Here is a 21,822-nt window from a genome sequence, read left to right on the forward strand (position 1 = left end):
CTTGAGTATCCTTCAATGCCGCCCCTCCCTCTACGGGAATAGTAGTTCACTTCGAGATGACGCAGACCATGGCATCCACTTTCGGGAAACACCGGCGTTCCTTGGTCGCTAGGTTCCAGAGGGTACAAGGCTTCCAAGGCCTGACCTCCTTTAAAACTTGCCTCCGGGGCATCCCACTCCAAGTCAATCAGTTCCCTGGATGGCTTCCATCATTGGGAAATAGCATGAGGCCTTACGAAGGGACACCAAGATGGGGTTCTTCTTTGGTTCCACCATAGGGTCCGTGCCTGGGATCCCCAGAGTCTTCAGAGTCTGTGAAATAAGGGCCGGTAATTCATCCCTGTAGAAGTAAAGCATTGTTCTGTATGGTTCCAGGCCTGGAGGGATTTCCCCTTGCTCCAGTGAGGCACCTTCATCGTCTGAGGTTTCCAGGTCCCTGTCAGTAAAATTCTTGGTGAGGCGAGGCATGTCTCGTGGCACCCGAGCAGGGCCGGGTGGGTCAGGTACTCCTGGCTGGGGTTGGACCTGGGTCGCAGCCAGGGCTGATTGCACCTGAATGGAAGCTTGCAGTCCCTGGAAAAATTCTAACCAGGAGAAGGCCCCTGGGTCCATGTTAGCCCCAGGGGGAGTTGGAGCAGGAGCCCCTGAAATGCCCTCTTGTGGAGATGCCATTTCGGAGTTACATAGGTCTGGGGTGCTATCGTATGTAGTAGTTCTGGACCCATTCTCAGACTGAGGGACCAGGCTTTGGTACCCCTTGGGCTTCTTCGCAATGATGGCACAGACAGGACTCTAGTTCAGGCTGCGCAGCTCTGATGTGGCAGGCTGTGCAAAGAGAATGCCTTCTGAGCTTCTTGGATGCCGGTGCCATTGCTTCTGTATATAGACGCACAGTTAATGCGTTTCAATATGCGCAGTTATGCGCGTGAGCACTGTGCGCGCGTGTAGTTATCAGCGTGGTTGTGCACGCAGCTGTGCGTGCATCTATATTGGATGCACCCAAGTTGGGCGCATCAGCCGTCCGGCCTGCCACGCACATACTGCTGGTCGAGAAGGGAAGATGGCGCCCCCGAGGATCTCCACGTGTCTGGACCCCTGCACCAGATTGGGGCCTAGCCCAGTCAAGGCTGCTCAACCCGATTGGTGCTCCCTTTTTACCTCGCCGGAAGAAAAATGGAATCGGTACAGGCAATCCGAGCCCCGGAGACCTTAATTTTAAAGTTTTCTGCTTACCTGGTCTTGGCGCTTACCGATCGCGTGCCGGGACAGTCTCCAGCTGTGGGGGGAGAGGGTTTTACCTTCACCGCCGCGCTCAGTTGTGCACCCGCTGCTTTTCAGCCACTCTGGGGGCTAAGTCCATGCTGGGAACCAGCTACCGGACCAAGGCACACCTCTGAGGGATCTTGAAAATCACCTCAGGAATTCGCAACTGGGGGAGGGACCCTCAGGTATCACCGCAGGAGAGCGGGGCTCAATCTTCTTTAAAGTAAAAAAAAAATTTTTTCTCTGCTGTAATTCTTAACACTGTTCTAGTGAGTGGGATAGTGTCCGCATCTGCTAGGAGACTGAGAGATACTGAAGAGCTGAAGTCACTGCAGGAGTATATCTAGGGTGACGTCAGCTTTGAAATCTGACTCAGTCTCCCATCTGCTAGGAGAAGAGCACATAACCCACTGGTTCTGAGTCCATCTGGCTACAAGCTAGGAAATATTCTTTTTATGAGTTTGGCAGCAGCCAGAATACTAACTGGAAAAAGGAGGGACCATATAACAAACTCTAGTGGAATTACATTGGCTACCCATAGAAAACAGAATAAAATACAAAGCCTTATGTACCATATATAAACTAATACATGATGAAAAAGCAGACTGGCTAAACACAGCATTACGAGTACATGTCCCACACAGAAACCTTTGATCTGCAAACAAAGCACTTTTAACCATTCCTTCAGTAAAGACAGCGAGATTAACCCAAGTGAGAGAAAGAACCTTATCTTTAGCAGGCCCTACACTATGGAACACAATGCCCCTAGAGATCAGATTACAAAGAGATCTCAAAACCTTTAAAAAAAAGTTTAAAAACATGGCTTTTTAAGCAAGCATTCTACAAAGAGAAAGGAGAATAGAAAAATATACAGGAATAGGCAGAAGAGCACCAGCACACAGCACTATTCTCAAAATGAGCATGATAGTACTAATAACTATTTCACAACTAACGTAGTAGTAAAACAGAGACTGAATATTTACCTGTGATTAGTACCGTACTGGTACACATGGTCAGGACCTACATCACTAATCAAGCGATTGTCTTTTATGATATACTGTAACCAAATCTATTTGGCACCTGTTAGAATGTTATAGTGTATGCATTCACCTACTTTAATTTATGTGCCTACATGTAAACCATTGTGATGGTATATAACTTAGTGATGGTATAGAAAAGATTTTAAATAAATAAATTGTTGATGTTTAGCGAGGAACGATATTTGTTTTTCCATTCCATACAGAGTCTAGCTTGTTGTGCTTTCAAGTTCAGTTTTTGTTGCATGTTTCTATTTATACTTTATAATCGCTTCATTTTGAATTTGGGGAGGGCCTATATGACTAGGGTGAGGTATTCTGCTAAGCAGACTTGTGGGAAGGCCCCAACTGATTTGCATGCATGGAATGGGGGTCTACAGCTTTTACTCACTGCTGGTCTAGAGTATGCTCTATTTCTTAGTAATTTAGGAAAAATGTGAAATTTATTTTGGAGATATTTGGGCTTACATTCTGCTGGGTTTCAGAGTTGATTTGGCGTGTTGATGCATGTGCTGCAGAGAACGTGCACAAGGGAGTAAGATACCTCATGGACCGGTTTTATAAAAATCCCCCGGGCTGATATTTTCCTGCAAGCCTGGTAGTAACTGACACTCTATGCAGTTACCCCCAAGCATTATGATAAGGCTAGTAATATTTCCAATCAAACCAAGCAACTGTCAATCCCATAAAAAACTACTGCTAGCAACATTTTTACCGAGTAAGAGGCCTTCTTGAAAATTCAGACAATGCTGCTTGACGTGATCTCTATGGACTTGGCCATAGACATGTGAAAAAATCATGTGAAAACATATTTGGAGCATAGACACTGCACATAGCTATCGGGCGCCCATATAGCTTACCCTCAACCAGCAAACATTTTCCATATGGGTCCTATATCACTTTTTGATGCACGAATGGACCAGACTTCCCTAGTAATACGGCCATCCCTGCAGTTTTGGTCCCTGAGCAAGTATAAAAATCCGCCCCTGCCTTTTCAACTTGAAATTTCCAGTTCATCCAATCTGTTTTCCTGGAAAAAGGTCACATGTCTCTTATGCCTATTTAAAGCTTGTAAAATTTTACATTTTTTCATAACCAAGTTTCTCAGACACATTCTATGTAGCACACCTAAAAGAACCAGCCAATCTGTTGTATATTGGATCTTATTCTTTCAAGCAATATGCATAGGCTAAGACTGCGGCCCCCAGCCTAGACCACAGCCCCAGTGAAAGAGAAAAGCCAATGAGCTAGTGAAAATTCTCTAAACCATATACCTAGGCTGCCACCAACTAAAGTCTAAAAAATGTTTCTCATCCCTCCATCCCTAAACCCTTAACCCCACTGCCCTAAACTCTCTCTCATCCCTAGCATATCCCCAAAACGCTCAAACACAGATAAAGATCACATATCTTGCGAGGCTAGTCTCCCCCCAAAAATGATGTTCAAAATGAAGTAAAAAATTCAAATAAACAGTACTTTCCAAATTGCAAAATAATCCACTAACATTCAAATGCTTCAAGTTAGGATCTCAAACGGATCCAGAAACCCAAGAGAAATAAACCAGCGCGTGATCAAAAATAGTGTGATGCTCATTAAAAAATAAATAAATAAAATTAAATAAAATAAAAAAAGGGGGGGGGGGGAAATGAAGACTGAAAAAATCTCTATAAAACAAAATACCATAGGCCAGTTACCAAATGGACCAGTTCCTACATAAAGGCCCCCCCATCTCTCATACAGCGAGAAGACAGCCAAGCTCAGCTGCTAATTATTAGTACAGACAGAATGAGAAGCTACCTTAAGTCAATGCTCATGGGGATCCTAGCACCTGCAATTAAGTTCTAGCTACCTCCGATGTTTTAAAAAATAATCGATTTGCCATTGTATGTTAGACTCAGACGTACTGGGAACTGCAAGGTAAAAATTGTATGTTTTTCTTAGCCAGCTGTACCCAAATAGGCGAAAAGACCCTCTGTTTCATGGCCACTGCAGCAGAGTAGCCCTGAAAAAACAAAGTCAGAATGTTGTTTTCATTGTAGAACATCTTCCTCTGATATGTTCTCAGAATCTCCACCCTATGAACAAAATTGAGGAGCCTGGCAATCACCGCACGGGGTCTGGTTCTCGGTCAGGCTGGGCCCGTTCAATCTTCAGCTCACCATACTCAGAATTCAGCTGTAAGAAGGTGACTAACCAAGACTCCAACACAGCTAATGGCTCTCCATCCCGAATAGTCTCTGGGAGCTCCATGAACTGCAAATTATTGCAGTGGGATCGATTTTCCAAATCTTCCTCTTCCTCTAGCTTCCTTCTAGCCTCTTGTAACTCCATGATCTTATAGTACTTGGGCAGCCCCTCCACTTGCGAGACTTGTTATTCAGCCTCTGAGAGCCTTTCTCCAGCATCCCCTATCTGTGACTGAGTTTCCCCAAATTTTTTATACGCTGGCAATTTTTCCTCAAGCGCAGAAACTATTGCTGCTGCTTCTGCTGCTATGAGTCCTGACTGACCTTGCTCCAGGCTCTTTGTCCTCTTGGAGTCTAGCAGCTTCATCTTATATTTTTCTCTTAGCAATTTTTGTGGCCATTTCACAATTAAAGTCTTCCAAAACTGCACTGATCAATGAAGTAAGGTAAGTATATGACCACCAAGGCTAATAAAAAAACAATTTGCCAAGTTTTTCCACTGGTTTATATGAAAACAGGGGGGGGGGGGGTGGGGGAAGAGATTCCTGGAGCAGAGAACCACATGTCTGTCCCGGTTCAACACAATACATGACCCCCTGTATTTTCACAAATTTTTTTTTTTTTTTTTTACAGTAACCCCTCCACCCCAGCCTCTCTATTTACATAGACTATTATTGGGTTTGGTTAATTTTAGTGAGCCCAGTTTTTTCTGATTCTATGTATAAAACTCTGCCAACAGAAATGCAACTTGATGTACAAACATAAAAGAGACAGACCCTGCTCAACAGAGCCTACATCTAATCAAGGCAAACATATAGGTCAAGAGACTTGGGGGAGCTTCATTATAGTAAGACAGTGGTTGAAATTAGTTAATGACATTGAAGGTGGACCGTCAGATTCAAGATTTAAAAGTATCCTCAATAAGATGGGGTTTCTAGATGGCATTTACACAAGGGGAGAGAGGAAGCTGGATCCACCAGTTCAGGAAGTCTATTCCAAGCACATGATGCAACCAGGTGGAAAGTATGGAGTCAAGAACAGGCGGCAGAGAAGTGCACACAAAGATGAAGCTGCATAAACAGACTGCAGAGAAAGACAGCATTATACAAAATCTCGATGGAGCAACTGCACACCCGTGTATACCCTGTAATTAGTATTTACACGTTTGGAAAGGTTTACTGCAGAGTGTACACAATTTCCCCAAAAGGTGTTCTTTTCACCGTGCAAGCACTTATTTTCCCCAATGCCTTAGAAATTCTGATGTAACTGTTGTCGAAATAAGTTAAAAAATGACAGACTGATGATAGCAGGAACATATGGCACACCAACAGTACTTACTGTAAAGAACACAATGTATCATCATCTCTCTCTCTATATATATATTTAAAGTATTGTACCTAGGAATCCAAATGCATCTTCAAAAATATTTTCAAAGAATAAACTTCTCCAAGTAAAAATATTTGGTACATTAGTTTTATCTAAGTCTGCTAATATACAGGATAATTACAAAATCTTGCATCTCCTACATACACTGCCTGGGCAACAATCCCAGAACACACTGATAGTCCAGTCTGTTGACAATCTGTAAGGATCTGGCATATAAACCCCCTGACATGAGATCAGCAGCTTTCTATAAATAGCCCATAGAGAAATCTCTCTCAGGCCCAGGAAGACGCTGGTTACTTAATCACTAGGACTGTTACAAATTCCAGTGGGAGAAAAGACAAGCAAAAAGCACCATCTTTCTCCTTTTCCCTTTTCAATCTGGGTTACAGGTAGTGGTTGTAAATGATTACCTCTGTAGCATGGACTACTCTCAAGTTTTGAGATGACATGATTTGCAGTCTTTCCCTATGTTATTCTACCAATACTTCCATCCCCATCCTTTCCAAGGCTACCAATTGTGCAGAACCGTGCAGTACAGAGTCACAGCGACGCATAACACTACTCACAAGCATCAGAGAAAGCCACACATAAAGCAGTCGTGCCATTTAGATTGTGCAGATTTGTCTGCTTGCTTCTTGGTTGCTTCTCCTTTTGGTTTTACAGCATGGTCCATAAAAATGTGTTTTGTCTAAAAGAATGCCTGTGTATTCTGCTCATTACCATATTAGAGAAATTTATTTCAAATCACCACAATCACGCAAAACGCCAACATAATTAATCTATAAAAAAAACAGAGGCCTAGGATGCTTTGTTTGGCTATTGATATAGGCCTTTATTTTCAAAGCTTGATAAGTCACTGCCTTTAAAGCAACAGTGCTTACCAGAAGCAGCCCAAAAAAAGCTATAGTTCCTTTTTCTGTATTTTTCTCTTTGAAATTAATTTTTAACTTTAAGACAATTCTCTTCCTGGGAGTCCTCTAGTGTTTGGTTGACTCTTTTGTACCTTTCTGCTTATCCCATGATTTCTTGAATTCTTCTATCCATCGCCTCCACTGGGAAGTTGTTCTATGCAGTCACCACACGAACCATGAATAAATATTTTATACTACTACTCCCTCATGTTCCAGAATATCCTTTCCACTGATGTTTGCATTATACCTTTCAGGAATTTGAATGTATTATAGCCAGTTAATAGGTATATGTAGATTATTATTTATTTTGTATTAGTTTCATTTTTTTTTTATTTGGGGTTTTAATTTTATTTTTTGTGGTTTTCATTTTGGGAGGTGGCAGCTGACATGCACTGTATGCAAGCACTGCAAGTTACCTGCAAATGGAACACATTGTTGATGGATAGTGCACACTGTTTCTTAGTGGTGTGTTCTGTCCTCGGGTGGTGCGCACTATTTCCCAAAGTCAAAAAATTCAAAATGTATTTTTGGACTCGTTTGAAAGGAAACAAAAATGGACTCATTTGTCCCGTTTTTTTTCTGGGAACATGCTGCCGAATAACTTTGGACCTGTTCCTGAGGCCAGCTAGAGTTGGCCATGGAATATTGTGAGATATCTGGCTAAATGCCTTTGAATATTGGTTTCTGTTACGTAGGTATAGCTATCCCACATCATCCTGCTGGTGCAACATTTGCTTTCATTTGTATTGGAAAGGACTTGTACAGGTTAATGTAAACCAGTTATTTATTCTCTTAGATAACAGAAAGACTAGGGGCACTCCATGAAGTTAGCAAATTGAAGAAAATTCTTTTTCACTCCGTGCATAGTTAAGCTCTGGAATTTGTTGCCAGAGGATGTGGTTACAGCAGTTAGTGTAACTGGGTTTAAAAAAGGTTTGGATAAGTTCCTAAAGGAAAAATCTATAAACTGCTATTAATCAATAAGGAATAGTAGCTTGAGATCTATTTAATGTTTGGGAACTTGCCAGGTACGTGTAACTTGGATTAGCCACTGTTGGAAACAGGATGCTGGGCTTGATGGACCCTTGGTCTCTTCCAGTATGGCAAATCTTATTTTCTTATATTATGTATGTATGGGATGGAAATTCCTATTCTTTCAATAGAATTTTAAATTAAAAAATGAAGAGCAACGGGAACTAAAGATTTTCTAACCCATAATATCTTGGTTTTCTGAGGGTTTACCTTAATTTATTTGCTCTTAACCAATTGATGGCTAACTGAAGACCAGCCTGTAAATTTATATATTACTGAACATAAATGACCCTGTCTCGCTGTACATTTGTAAGTCATCAGCATAGGATACAATTTTTAGACTTGAATCTCTTATCTGTTCTCCCAAGCGCTGAACAAATATTAAATCTTGCATGTCTCTTCTAGGGCATATGTTTAGGTCCTTAAATCTCATCTCATTAAGAACTTCCGGTGCAGAACCTGCTCCATTTTGGTAGACATTCTCTAAGCTGCCTCCGCTTTGTTCATATCCTATGAAGGTACAGCCTGCAGAATTATACACACAATAGTCCAGGAGAAGTCTTGCCAATGACCTTACAGAAGCATAATTATCTCTTTCATAGAAACATAGAAACATAGAAATGACGGCAGAAGAAGACCAAACGGCCCATCCAGTCTGCCCAGCAAGCCACGCAGTTTATCCATTTCCCCAGCCCCCCCCCCCCTTTTCTCCCTCCCACCCATCACTATTGGCTTCCAGCACCCTCCGGCCCCAACTCCCTTCCACCCCTCCACCAATGCAGAGAGCAGCGCCGTATCTGCATCCCAGTGAACATCCAGCTCAATCAGGGGTAGCAACCGCTACCCCTGATTGAGCTGGATGTTCAATAAATGTTTCATATAAAAACATTTGAAAACATATCCAAAGCAGGAAGCCTGTGAGGGAGTCGGTTGGACTATTAGATGATCGAGGGGTGAAAGGGGCACTTAGAGAAGAGAATTCTTTGCTTCGGTGTTTACTGAAGAGGATGTTGAGGAGATACTCATGCTGGAAACTGTTCTCAATGGTGATGATTCAGAACTGAAATCATAGTGAAGCTGGACGATGTAGTTGGGCACATTGCCAGAGTTCTGAAAGAACCCAAAAATGAAACTGCAGATCTATTACTAGTAATTTGTAACCTATTATTAAAATCCTCCATTGTACCCTAATATTAGAGTGTGGTCAGTGGTAACCCTGATCTTTAAAAAGGGTTTGATCTTGGAAACTATAGACTGGTGAGTGATTTCAGAGGCAGGAAAAATTGTGGCAACTATTTTAAAGAACAAAATCACAGAAAATATAGAAAAACATGTAGCCAGCATGGATTTACATAAGGGAAATCTTGCTTCATCAAATCTGCTACATTTTTTCGAAGAGGTTAATAAACATGTGGCTAAATGGTGAACTAGTGGGTTTAGTGTATTTGGATTTTCAGAAGGCATCTGACAAAGGGCCCAATTGAGAGACTCCTAAGAAAATTAAGACATCACGGGATAGGAGGCAATGTCCTTTTGTGGACTGCACACTGGTTAAAAGATAGGAAACAAGAGTAGGACTAAATGGTCAGTTTTCTCAGTGAAAAGCCTCAGGGATCTGTACTGGGACCAGTGCTTTTGAATATAATTATAAATGATTTGGAAAGGGGTTCGAGTTGTTAAATCACACGCACATTGTGGAAAATTGCAGGAAGACCTCGCAAGTCAAAGTCTGGGCATCCTAATGGCAAATGAAATTTAATATGGACAAGTGCAAAGTGATACACATGAGGAAAAAGTAAACCAGACTGTAGTTACATGTTAGGTTCCATATTAGGAGTTACCACCCAGGAAAAGAATCTAGGTGTCATAGTAGTCAATACTTTGAAATCATTGGCTCAGAGTGTGGCGGTCATCAAAAAAGCAAACAATGTTAGGAATTTTTATGAAAAGAATGAAGAGTAAAACAGTGAATGTCATAATGTCTCAAACGCTACATAGTGAAGCCACACCTGGAGTACTGTGTGCAGTTCTGCTTGCTGCATCTCAAAAGTGATATAGTTGCATTGGAAAAGGTATAGAGAAGGGTGATCAAAATTAAAGGGGATAGAATGGCTCTGCTATGAGAAAAGGCTAAAGAGCTTAGGGCTATTCAGTTTAGAGGAGAGACTATTAAGGGGGGGATATGATAGAAGTCTATAAAATCATGAATGTAATAGAACAGGTAAACATACATTGGTTATTTACTCTTTAAAAAAATAAAGGGGAGTCACGTGATGTGGTGGGCTCTGTAGGCTGCATGCAGACAGAGCTCCGGCCGCCACCCCTCTAAATCTGCATTTTTACTACTAATTAAATGCTTCCCGACTGATGATTAGTGCTACCTGACCCAGACCTCACTCCCCAACAGGAATTGTTATACCTTTTTCTTATGCTTCCTGTAATCCTACGATTGAAAGAACATCAGACTTTACAAAACGTCTTGGGGGCCCTTTTATGGAAAGGCAAGAGGGCGCGGCTATCTTATCGTATTCTAACTGTCCAGAGAGTGCAAGTGGGGTTGAATGTCCCAGATTTCAAGCTTTACTCCTGAGCAGCCAAATTACATTTTCTTGGGGATTGGCTTCACAACACCTCTGAATATACTGACAGCTGCATGATATCTGCCATATGTAGACCTTAACAGGCCGGGTTGGTGAAATCTATGTGGCAGATTTGGGGGGAGACATGTAAGCTGTTGCAATTGCCAACGCATGTTTCCCCGCAATTCCCATCTTACGTATTGCAAAGCAGACAATTTATCTGTATCTTCGAACTGGCTTTTAAAAGAGTTTATAGATCCCGTATCAGGTAAATTTTGCTTTTTTGAGGCAAATCAGAAGAAGCTGGGTTTTAAATCCACTCAATCCTTGCTATATGGCCAGCTATGGGCATTTTATCTGCGACTTACAAAGGGGGTGGAAGAGACACTCATTAATCCTCTTTATTCTTTTTTACTTAAGTTGTTTGTGGCTAAACAGGGCTCTCATATAATTTTTACCAGTGTGCCAAGCCTTACTTTATTTATGATAATCTCCTTGGGAAGTGGCAGGCAGACCTCCACAAAGAACTTGATATCATGCTCCAGGATTGCTATATTTCAATACAAAAGATAACTAATAATGTTAACCTTAGGGAAATGCAAACCAAGATTTTTCATAGAGCAGTGTATTTCCCGGCATGTGCCTATAAGGCGGGCCTCATTGCTTCTAGTGAATGTGTGAAATGTGGCTGTTCTCAGGCATCCCTCATACATTGTGTTACGCTGGAGGTGGATCCTTGGCCTGGTACAGGATTGGTACAGCCCTCTGGTCAGACCCAGAGAGCGCCTGCCACCAGGAGGCGGAGCACACGAGGAGACAGAGACTAGCTGGAGCTTCGCCAATAACAGTCCAGGGTTTCCGCTGTTTGAGCCCTTGGGTACCCAGACCGTCTGGACTTAGGTGGGCCTCAGAGGGACTCCTGGAGAGGTAGCAGAGAGGTATGCTCACCATGAGTAAGGGTGCATGGCTGATGCAGAGAGGGTGGACCAGATCTGAAATGGAGACTCCGGAGGCCTCAGGGAGGTAACAGTTCAGGAAGGCTCTCTGGGCGGAATAAGGCAGCGCCTGTGGGTCTGGTCGGAGGAAGGCCACGGGCAGAGTCCAAGCAGGTCGGTCTGGTGGTCACAGAAGGCAAGAAGAGGGTGTCCGAGTGAAGCGCAAGGGTCAAAGCCAGGGTATCCGTACAGAAGTGGTCAGCCAAAGCAAGGGTCTAATCCAAGGTCAGTCAGAGTGTAGTCAAGGCAAGCGAGGGTCCGTTCCAGGCAGTGGTCGGTTCCAGGCAGCGGTCAACGTGGTCAGAAGGCTGGCAAAGGTCGGATCCAGGCAGCAATCAGTCGTAGTCAGGCAAGCAGGGGTCAGTACCAAGAATCAGTCCGAAGGGTACTACCAGGGAACGTGGAGCAGGAACAAGACAGACTCTGGAAGACACGGAGGACCACGGAAAAACAGAGGCGCTGGAACAAAGGATCAGGTACAAGGAACAGGCAAACTAGTACACTCAGGTGTCGACCCGATTGCCAAGGCGAGGATCTGGGGACAGAGCCTCGCCTTTTATACTAGGGCTGTGTGATCAGGATGCGTTCCAGCCGGGTTTCCCGCGCTTGGCCCTTTAAAAGTAGAGACGTCGGCAGTGCGGGCACCTAGGGGCGGGGCCAAGGAGATGGAAGACGCAGAGCCCCTACAGGAGCTCCGCTGAGAGGCCTGTGGCGTGGAAGAGGCAGAGGACGCCTGGGGAGAGCGTCGGGGACGTCGGGAGCTGGCGGCGGCGGCAAAGCCGGAACTGGTAGAGGGCAGGGCGAGGTGAGCAGGGCCGACCACGGCACCAACGCGGCCGGGACGCGCAACATTTGCTTGTGGCAGTGTGAGTGCATAAAGTTTTTTGGGAATCAGTTCGAAATCAGGTCTCTGTCCTCTTTGGCCTAGATGTTCGGTGGTCATGTCCTTTCTGTATTCCAAATAATGACAGTGGAGATGAGTCTCTAAATGCTGATATATTCTGGTTTTCTCTAAGGTTTGCTTAATTGTAAAAAAAATGTCTTTTACTAAATTGGATAAAATCTATCCCCTCTACCAGGGAAATGTGGAAGTCCTTAATGATAGAACTGTTTCAAAAATGGAGTATGGATCTTTGTTCTATCGTTTTTCTGGAAAGAAGAAATTGTTTGTTTTTTTTAAGGACATTTGGGGTGTCTTTTTCCAATCTCTGCCAGCCAATATGCAGAAGCTCTTTCCCTTGGATATTTAGTTATGGGAACCTGTGATTGGACTTCTCTGAAACCATCTATCTTCGATACTTCACTCACCAAGGTCTTTATAACTGCTTCAGCTTCTGGGAAGTGGTTGGGGAGATGGGACTTTATAAGGCGGGGGGGGGGGGGGGGGTTGCGAAATTGGGTAGTAATGCTGCCTTGTTTGAATATATGTTTTTTTCTCTGTTTTATGACTCTTGTTGCAATATTCCTCAATAAAGATACTTTGGGGAAAAAAAATTAAACAAAAGACTACAGGATACTCCATGAAGTTAATAATAAGCACATTCAAAACAAATCAGAGAAAAATTCTCTCACTCAATGAACAATTAAGCTCTGGAATCCATTGTCGGATGATGTAGTTAAGGCAGTTAGCGTAGCCAGCTTTAAAAAAAGGTTTGGACAAGTTCCTGCAGAAGTCCATAAACTATTAACCAAGTAACCTTTGGGAATAGCCATTACTTAGCACTGTGCAATAGCAGCATGAGATGTATTTCCTGTTTGGGTACTTGCCAGGTTCTTATGGCCTGGATTGGCCACTGTTGGAAATAAGATACTGGGCTTGATGGACTCTTGGTATGACCCAGTTTGGTAATTCTTATTTCTTATGATGAAAGGGATCGAGATTAGCTCATCTAAGACAGTTTGGATTGGAAGAGTTTTCTAGAACAGTGGTTCCCAAACCTATCCTGGGGAATCCCCAGCCAGTCAGGTTTTCAGGATATACACAATGAATATGCATAAGATAGATTGCATGCACTGCCTCCACTGCATGCAAATTTCTCTCATTCATATTCAATGTGGATATCCTGAAAACCTGACTGGCTGGGGATCTCCCAGGATAGGTTTGGGAACCACTGTACTAGAAAAACTAAGTCATGAGCGCTAGAAGATTCTGTTTTGGTGTCTTTTGGGTTGGAAATGGACAGTGATTGGTCTATGAGGGGATGTTTTGCTAAAAATATGTTCTTTGCATGATGTGTATAAGACCGCTCAAGACAAAACATAAAAATAGTTAGGGTTGCAGGATTGAGTTGTAGCTATTGGGGCAACTTAAGTAGCAATTTCCCCACAAATAGTTTTGTGGTGCACAGAGGAGTGCAATTGTTCATGATATGTCAATCAGAAGCAGTTGAGAGAAAAGTCCTGACTGAGCTAGTTCTCTTGAAGTATGTTCTGTGTGTTTGCCCTGCTGCACACTTGCCCAGATTTCTTAAGAGGGTTGAATATAAGATAGCAGTCTAACAACTTGCCTTTTGTGTTTTCTTTTAAAAATCGATGGGTTTTTGTCATCCACCTTTGGATGCTTGGATTGGATGAATAAAAGGCTGTACCTTTATGCTCTTTCTTAAGGCACTCTTTTTTTTTTCTTTTACAAATATTGCTTGCTTAGAAATGTATTCATGCTAATTAAAAAAAAATACATTTTTAAAATAAGTAAACTTGAAACTGTGGAAAACCTGACTAGGGAATTAGCAAGGGCACAAAATACTTTTTCTGCCTAAGAAAATCTGCAAAAAAAGATGCTAAAATGACTGAAGTTTAGCCAGGAAATGTTGTACAGAAAAAGAAAAAAAAATCCAGGCACATGCTGTGGGGACACGGGAGCTGCTGCATACACCCAGAAGTGCTCTTTAAACATTTCGTAGAAAAGCTGTGGAAAGAGTTAGACTGGTGCAGAGGGCATAACCTATTATGTATGCTTGGCAATTCCTCCTTTCTTCAGAGAATAGCATTCGAGGTTATGAAGAGACATCAAAGAAAAGGGACACACAAACCAAGGTGGCCCAATTGTTTCAGTCTTGCATAGATATTTGTATTTTTTAGGTGCAAACTATGTATTAATTGGCATTTTCTTTCCAGGGCAGTGCTGTGTGCAGTCCTGTACTCCAGAACAGGACAGTGGTTTTGCATATCCTTTATCTTTTATTCGTACCTATAATATTTATGTCATGATGTAACTCCATTGTGATCTTCACTTGGTATATATATAAAATGACTAAATAAAATAAGCATGCATGGATCAGTGACAAATACCATCAATACCAAAGCTTCTGCACATACACAGGCAGATCCGGACCCACCTAGGCTGATAACATTTATTTATTTATATTCTTTTTATTTATGAATTTATAAAAAATGTATAAAACATGGCTCTTTCAACAAGCCTACCAGTCTTCCAATCCCTCCACATGATTATCTGAAATCCTTTTGTCTTTCTGACTGATAATTCTCTTGTAAATATTTTGTAAATTTAGTTCCCATTTTTGTTAATTTGTTTTCTGTCTCTCTGGTAATCTCTGTTAACTTTAATTATAGTTACCGTTCCTTGTAAAGGCCCTGCCTATTAGTTTTTAGTTAATTGTAAACCGATACGATGTGCAAACGGTTGTCGGTATAGAAAAAATGTTAAATAAATAAATAAAATAACATTTTATCCTCTACAGAAGGGTGTGCAATGAGGGTGGGTCTGAGTCTGACACAACAAAGTCCCTGGATGGCCCATCTAACATGGGTGCCAGGACACACCATATGCTGCCTGTCTTGGCTGTGTGGCAGGGGGTTCGAGGTCAGTTTGGAGAGGAGAAGGTGGTTTGGAGCGGCATGTGTCCTGGAAGTGGGCAGCATTATCAGTTGATCTCCTGCGAGGTTTGAACCAAACCCTGGTGAGGTGACTAATGTGGATCGGTTCGGGCCCACAGGCAAGGGAGTGGGAATAGAAATTTTGTTACTTACCACACAGCAATCATTAGCGCTTCATTTAGCTATGACCCTCCTTCCCCCTCCCCTCTAATTTTATTGCCAGTGGGGAGTTAGGGTTGTCACAATGAGGGTACCCAAGTTTTCATTTCCTGGGTTGCATTCCCAACCAGCTGGGATAGTTGGTGGGGCAGTGATTAAAGAGTGACTGTTTTTGAGGGGGTTGGGTACAGTCCTTGGGGAGTGTCTCCTTGCTGGACTGTGGTGGGGGTCTGCATATAGAAGCTGTAAGGCCTGGGGGTGGGCGCAGCCTGCTGGGGCGTGGCAGTTGACCACCAGGGCTGTGGGCTATGTTTGAGCTCGGGTATGATGCTGTAATGCTTTATAATAAAGCTGCAGCCTTTTTGATCCCAACGGTTTGTCCTGGTCTTATCTGCTTGAATCGTTTGTGAGGAGGCTGGTTGGGAAGAGGCAGGGATCCTGGTTGCCCTCATTATTTATGGCTGATATTAATCCACTGAAGCATCTCTTTCCTTTAATCAAAAACAAAGACCTCTCTTACATTTTCACTTTCTTGCTAATGAAAGAGAAAAAAAGTCAATTTTGCTCTTCATTGGGAGATGCTTAATTTACTCTGGAAATGGGGCAATCAAGGCCCAGCAATAAACAAGTCGTGCTCACAAATAAAAGTGTGTTACAGTTGTGGTATGCATAAATTTCTCCAGATTAGTTCTTTGTGAGAGAGGTATGATGTAATGACTGTAGTATGACTTAACCCAGCTGTTCTCTCAGAGCTAGTGCAGAAAAGAAAGCCACCTGTTTGCAGCAGGACTACACAGCTGCCCAATTACACTTGCATAGACTTTAGCTGAAAAAAGTAAAATCTTCTGTATGCAACATGACGGCAAAAAGGCTGATATCGTGCATGTAACAAAGCCTTGAAGAAATGTTGATCAACACACATCCTACGCCATATTTCATTCTAGTCATTTTTCCCTTCAAAAACTAGCGCTAAACAGTTTTACAGCAAGTGGCACGGACTCACTTTCACAGGCAATGGGATCCTAGGCTGTGCTGCTCTGCAGTGGAAATTTATTTTTTTATTTTTTAAACCAATCCTTCGGGTAGCAATAGCACTAGTCACTTTGTGACAGGTTCATCAAACTGCATGGAGGATTAAAAAAGGTTTTAAAATCATGCCAATCTTGACTATCCCCAATAAAAAAAAAAAAAAAAAAAAGAAAAAAAGCCACACCCAGAAAAAGGCAGACACTAGATGAGAGGGTTGTCACGACAAAAAAACCCAAACCCTACCATTTCCAATGTCGTTGCCATTTCTAGTATGGACCCATGGAGTACTTGCATCCTACAGTTAATAATTTGGACAGCTAAAGGGGATATGTAGGGCCACTGAAAACATCTGCTGGCTAGTACATCATTGTGTATGTTTTTTTTGTTTTTTTTTAACAAAATAATAATTGATTTGTGGTTCTCAACTTATAGTGATGCTTTACTATTAAAAGAAATTAGATGGTCTAAAAAGTGTATACAAGCCAAATACTCATTTTGAATGAATTAGAAATGCTACTTTTAAAATCATAAACAAAGAACATAAAAAAACTGCCATACTGGGTCAGGCCAAGGGTCCATCAAGCCCAGCATCCTGTTTCCAAGAGTGGCCAATCCAGGCTACAAAATACCTGGCAATTACCAAAACACTAAGTAGATCCCATGCTACTGATGCCAGTAATAGCAGTGGCTATTCTATAGCAATTAATGGCTTCTCCCTCCAAACCTTTTTTTAAACCCAGCTACACTAACTGCACTAACCATATCCTCTGGCAACAAATTCCAGAGCTTCACTGTGCGTTGAATGAAAAAGAATTTTCTCAGATCAGTTTTAAATGTGCTACTTGCTAACTTCATGGAGTGCCCCATAGTCCTATTATCCAAAAGAGTAAATAACTGAATCATATTTACCTGATCTAGACCTCTCATAATTTTAAAGTCCTCTATCATATCCTCCCTCAGCCATCTCTTCTCCAAGCTGACAGCCCTAACCTCTTTAGCCTTTCCTCATAGGGGAGCTGTTCCATTCCCCTTATTTTGGTCGCCCTTCTCTGTACCTTCTCCATCGCAACTATATCTTTTTTGAGATGTGGCGACCAGAATTGTACACAGTACTCAAGTTGCAGTCTCACCAGGGAGCGATACAGATGCATTATGAAATTTTCTGTTTTATTCACCATTCCCTTTCTAATAATTCCTAACATTCTGTTTGCCTTTTTGACTGCCACAGCACTATGACGCCTAGATCTCTTTCCTGGGTGGTAGCTCCTAATATGGAACTTAACACTGTGTAACTATAGCATGGGTTATTTTTCCCTATATGCGTCACCTTGCACTTGTCCACATTAAATTTCATCTGCCATTTGGATGCCTAATTTTCCAGTCTCACAAGGTCCTCCTGCAATTTATCACAATCTGCTTGAGATTTAACTACTCTGAATAATTTTGTATCTGCAAATTTGATTACCTCACTTGTCGTATTCCTTTCCAGATCATTTGTAAATAGATTGAAAAGCACTGTTCCACTGGGTACTTGCCAGGTTCTTATGGCCTAGATTGGCCACTGTTGGAAACAGGATGCTGGGTTTGATGGACCCTTGGTCTGACCCAGTATGGCATTTTCTTATGTTCTTACAGATCCCTGATGCACTCCACTGTTTACCCTTTTCCACTGAGAAAATTGACCATTTAATTCTACTCTGTTTCCTGTCTTTTAACTAGTTTGTAATCCATGAAAGGACACCGCCTCCTATCCCATGACATTTTAGTTTCTTTAGAAGCCTCTCATGAGGGACTTTGTCAAACACCTTCTGAAAATCCAAATCCACTACATCTACTGGCTCACCTTTCCACATGTGTATTAACCCCTTCAAAAAAATGAAGCAGATTTGTGAGGCAAAACTTACCTTGGGTAAATCCATGCTGACTGTGTGCCATTAAATCATGTTTTCTATATGCTCTGTGATTTTGATCTTTAGAATAGTTTCCACTATTTTTCCCAGCACTGAAGTCAGGCTAACTGGTCTATAGTTTCCTGGATCACTCCTGGAGCCCTTTTTAAATATTGGGGTTACATTGGTCACCCTCCAGTCTTCAGGTACAATGGATGATTTTAATGATAGGTTACAAATTTTAACTAATAGATCTGAAATTTCATTTTTTAGTTCATTCAGAACCCTGGGGTACAAACCATCTGGTCCAGGTGATTTGCTACTCTTTAGTTTGTCAATCTGGCCTACTACATCTTCCAGATTCACAGTGATTTGGTTCAGTTCATCTGAATCATCACCCCTGAAAACCATCTCCAGAACTGGTATCTCTCCAACATCCTCATTAGTAAACACAGAAGCAAAGAATTCATTTAGTCTTTCTGCAATGGCCTTATCTTCCCTATGAGCTCATTTCAAACTCCTCGGTCATCTAACGCAGTGGTTCTCAGCCTTTTTTTGGCCGGGACACACCTGACAGATGGTTCTCACATGAAGTGACACACTGAACATGTGACTGTCATGGGGCTAAATGTAAACATACACTCTGTATCCTCAGGAATCCCCTCAACCCCCCATGGGTGCAGAGCAGAACTAGGGCATTACCCATACAACTCACCATACAAAAAAGATATTCTGGTTCTGATGACATCTTACTAAAAGCAAAACAAACTCCCTTTACTACTAGGCACAATAGCCCTCCTTATAAAAATTTCAGTAATTTACCATTAATCATGTCCTATTGAGAAAACACAACAAATAAGATTGATGCAAATGCCTACATGCTAGTAAAATACCTCACCTCAGTCACACACCCAGAACTGACCTTCACCAAGTACAGAAAGACCACAAATTATAAATATCGAGACAAACTGGAATGGAAAACCAAAACAGCCACTCTGCATGCAGTGCAAACCTGGAGAAATGGAAAGAGAAATATAACACCTACCATAGTCCCAAGATCTGCAATAATGTACACAAACAAATCTGCACAAAGTTACACCTGTATTATGGAACACACTCAATCAGTAACAACTCTATCTATGAAAAGGCAACACTACAAATATTAAACCAGGCCCTAAATTCTAATACATCTCCTATTAGGAAAACAGAAAAAGCCAAGCTGCTATAGATCCCCACACAGAAATAATTGTAAAGCTATACTAATAAATGTTACAAAACAGCTGATGAACAGAATAACATCCAACAATTAAAAACTAAACAATTATTAAAAACTGTCCAAATATCAATAAAATATTTCAAAACAGCAGACAAAGCACATAATACCCAAAAATTTAAATGGCAGTCAATCAAGAAAAATAAATTTAAAAGCCACCTTTACTTACCCTCTCCAACAACTCTCCTACTCCTTTCCCTTCCACTCACCAGAAGCAGCAAGGGCTGCTGAAGCTCTGCCCTCACAGTCCTCTTCCTTAGCACCCACAACCAGTCATACACACACACACACACACACACAATTAGACCCCATGACCAGTCTCTCTCACACCAGTCATCTTCCTCACACAGAAACACATCACATCTGACCAGCCTCTCTCTCAATCACACACATGATCTCTCTCACATATACGCTCTCAATCACATACAAATGCTCTCACTCCCATTCTAGCGCACACACACACAGCTGCCACTCACGCACCCAGGCACCCATTCTACCACACACACAAGCAACCACTCACATAAATACACATACAAGCTGCCACTCACATACACAAGCAAGTTTTCTCTCTCATGTGCAGCCTCTTCTCATTATTCGCCCCAATAAGCCTGGCCTCCGCTCTTCAGCCATCGCCAATCTGGCCTGCAGCGGCAGCATCACTCTGCAATCAACTACATTGGCCCCCCGGGGATGACTGATCCACAGATATGCCAATCCACCCCTGGAGAGAATGGAAGCACAAGTGGGACACCGGGAGCTGGTACACACCTGCTGGTGCTTGGCAACAAACACACTGATTGAGATTCGCTGATCTAACGGTCCAACCGACTCCCTCACAGGTTTCCTGCTTTGGATATATTTTTTAAAGTTTTTATTATGAGTTCTTGCCTCTGTGGCCAACTTCATTTCAAATTCTCTCTTAGCCTGCCTTTTTGAAGTCTTTATTCTAGTGTAGCTCTCCTGAACACCAGCGGGTCGAGGGCTGCCATGCTTGGAAGCATGTTGAGATATTTCAGATGGGAGCCAGTGTGGGTTTTCTGCTATTTGTCACCAACATCAAGCTCCATTTTGAGGAGACATCGGACAGCAGCGATGGTACGAAGAATAAAAGTGGGTGGTGGGAGACTCAAGGGACTGAATGTGTACTTATTGCAGACATAGCAGTTGTATATCCTGTGTGTTGAATTTTCAATGTAAAATGTTAATAAAGAAATTATATATAAAAAAAAAAAAAAAAGTGGATGGGTGACTAGGAAAGTGAAGACCTGCTGGTGTTCACTGACCAAAATGACAGCCCATTTCTTACCTTTAGGGATTTCTTGCAAATGCTTGGCATTTTTCTCTAGTTTGAAATCCACAAACGATGTTGGTGTTCGAGTATATACCTTGGACTATAAAAAAAAAAAAAAAAAAAAAAAAAAAAAAGCTAAATTAGACTTTTACATCATTTAAATACTTTCCCATTTACTCCTCAGCACTTTTAAGCCTGGTCCATCACAACTTTCTACATTTTACTGAGAATTTGTAATATTTTCTTCAGGGGAACAAACTTTTTAATTTAAATGTATATTCTTTTTCAGGCACTTCAAAGCAGATTACATGCAGATACTGTAGGCATTTCTCTATCCCCAGAGGGCTTACACTCTAAGAGGAAGACTTTAAGAGCTGCACGCCGATGCACATGTGCACGCGTTTGCCGGTGCACGCACATGGACGCGGCGATTTTAAAGACATACGCGTACATACGCACACATTTTAAAATCAGCTTTTTGGGTGTACGTTTACACACGATTTCATATTGACACTCGCTTGTGCCGCCTTGCTCGTGTAAGCGGGGGGGGGGGGGATTTTTATTGGACACGTGCACCAACACTAGAGCCTGCTTTCCCAGTTCACCAATTGGCCTTCCTAACCCCCCACCCCCTGTTATTTTGCCTACCTTTTTACCCTTTATGCCAGACCCCCTATGCCTCCTAAAGTAGCTTATTTTTAGTTTATTACTTACACGCTGTTCACAGCAGAAGTAAAGTTACACGATAGGGGACCCCGGAGCGTGCTTGGGTGTGTGTATTTATTTATTTAATAATTTTTATATACCGAATTTTCATGCAAGCATATTGTCGGTTTACAGTAGTTCGCAAATATTAATTTAAAAATATTTGCATTTCCAAAAGAAGAAAGGCAGTAGCTACATAGTATCATAATGTACATAAAATAGTAAATTAAAATAGTAGGCTAAATAATCA

At 42.0% G+C, this 21,822-nt stretch overlaps 1 protein-coding gene across 10 annotated transcripts in view; it reads right to left on the reverse strand.

The window, feature by feature from the left end:
- Nucleotides 1-21,822, reverse strand: part of PIR (pirin) — a 130,193-nt gene that overhangs the window by 26,728 nt on the left and 81,643 nt on the right. For all 10 annotated transcript variants that reach the window (XM_029603220.1, XM_029603219.1, XM_029603216.1 and 7 more), the window contains one exon: nucleotides 20,883-20,967. In XM_029603220.1, the coding sequence (XP_029459080.1) occupies nucleotides 20,883-20,967 (85 nt within the window). The remainder of the gene's footprint in view (nucleotides 1-20,882; nucleotides 20,968-21,822) is intronic.

Source organism: Rhinatrema bivittatum, chromosome 5 (genome assembly GCF_901001135.1).
Source record: "Rhinatrema bivittatum chromosome 5, aRhiBiv1.1, whole genome shotgun sequence".
In the NCBI taxonomy this organism is placed as follows: domain Eukaryota; kingdom Metazoa; phylum Chordata; class Amphibia; order Gymnophiona; family Rhinatrematidae; genus Rhinatrema; species Rhinatrema bivittatum.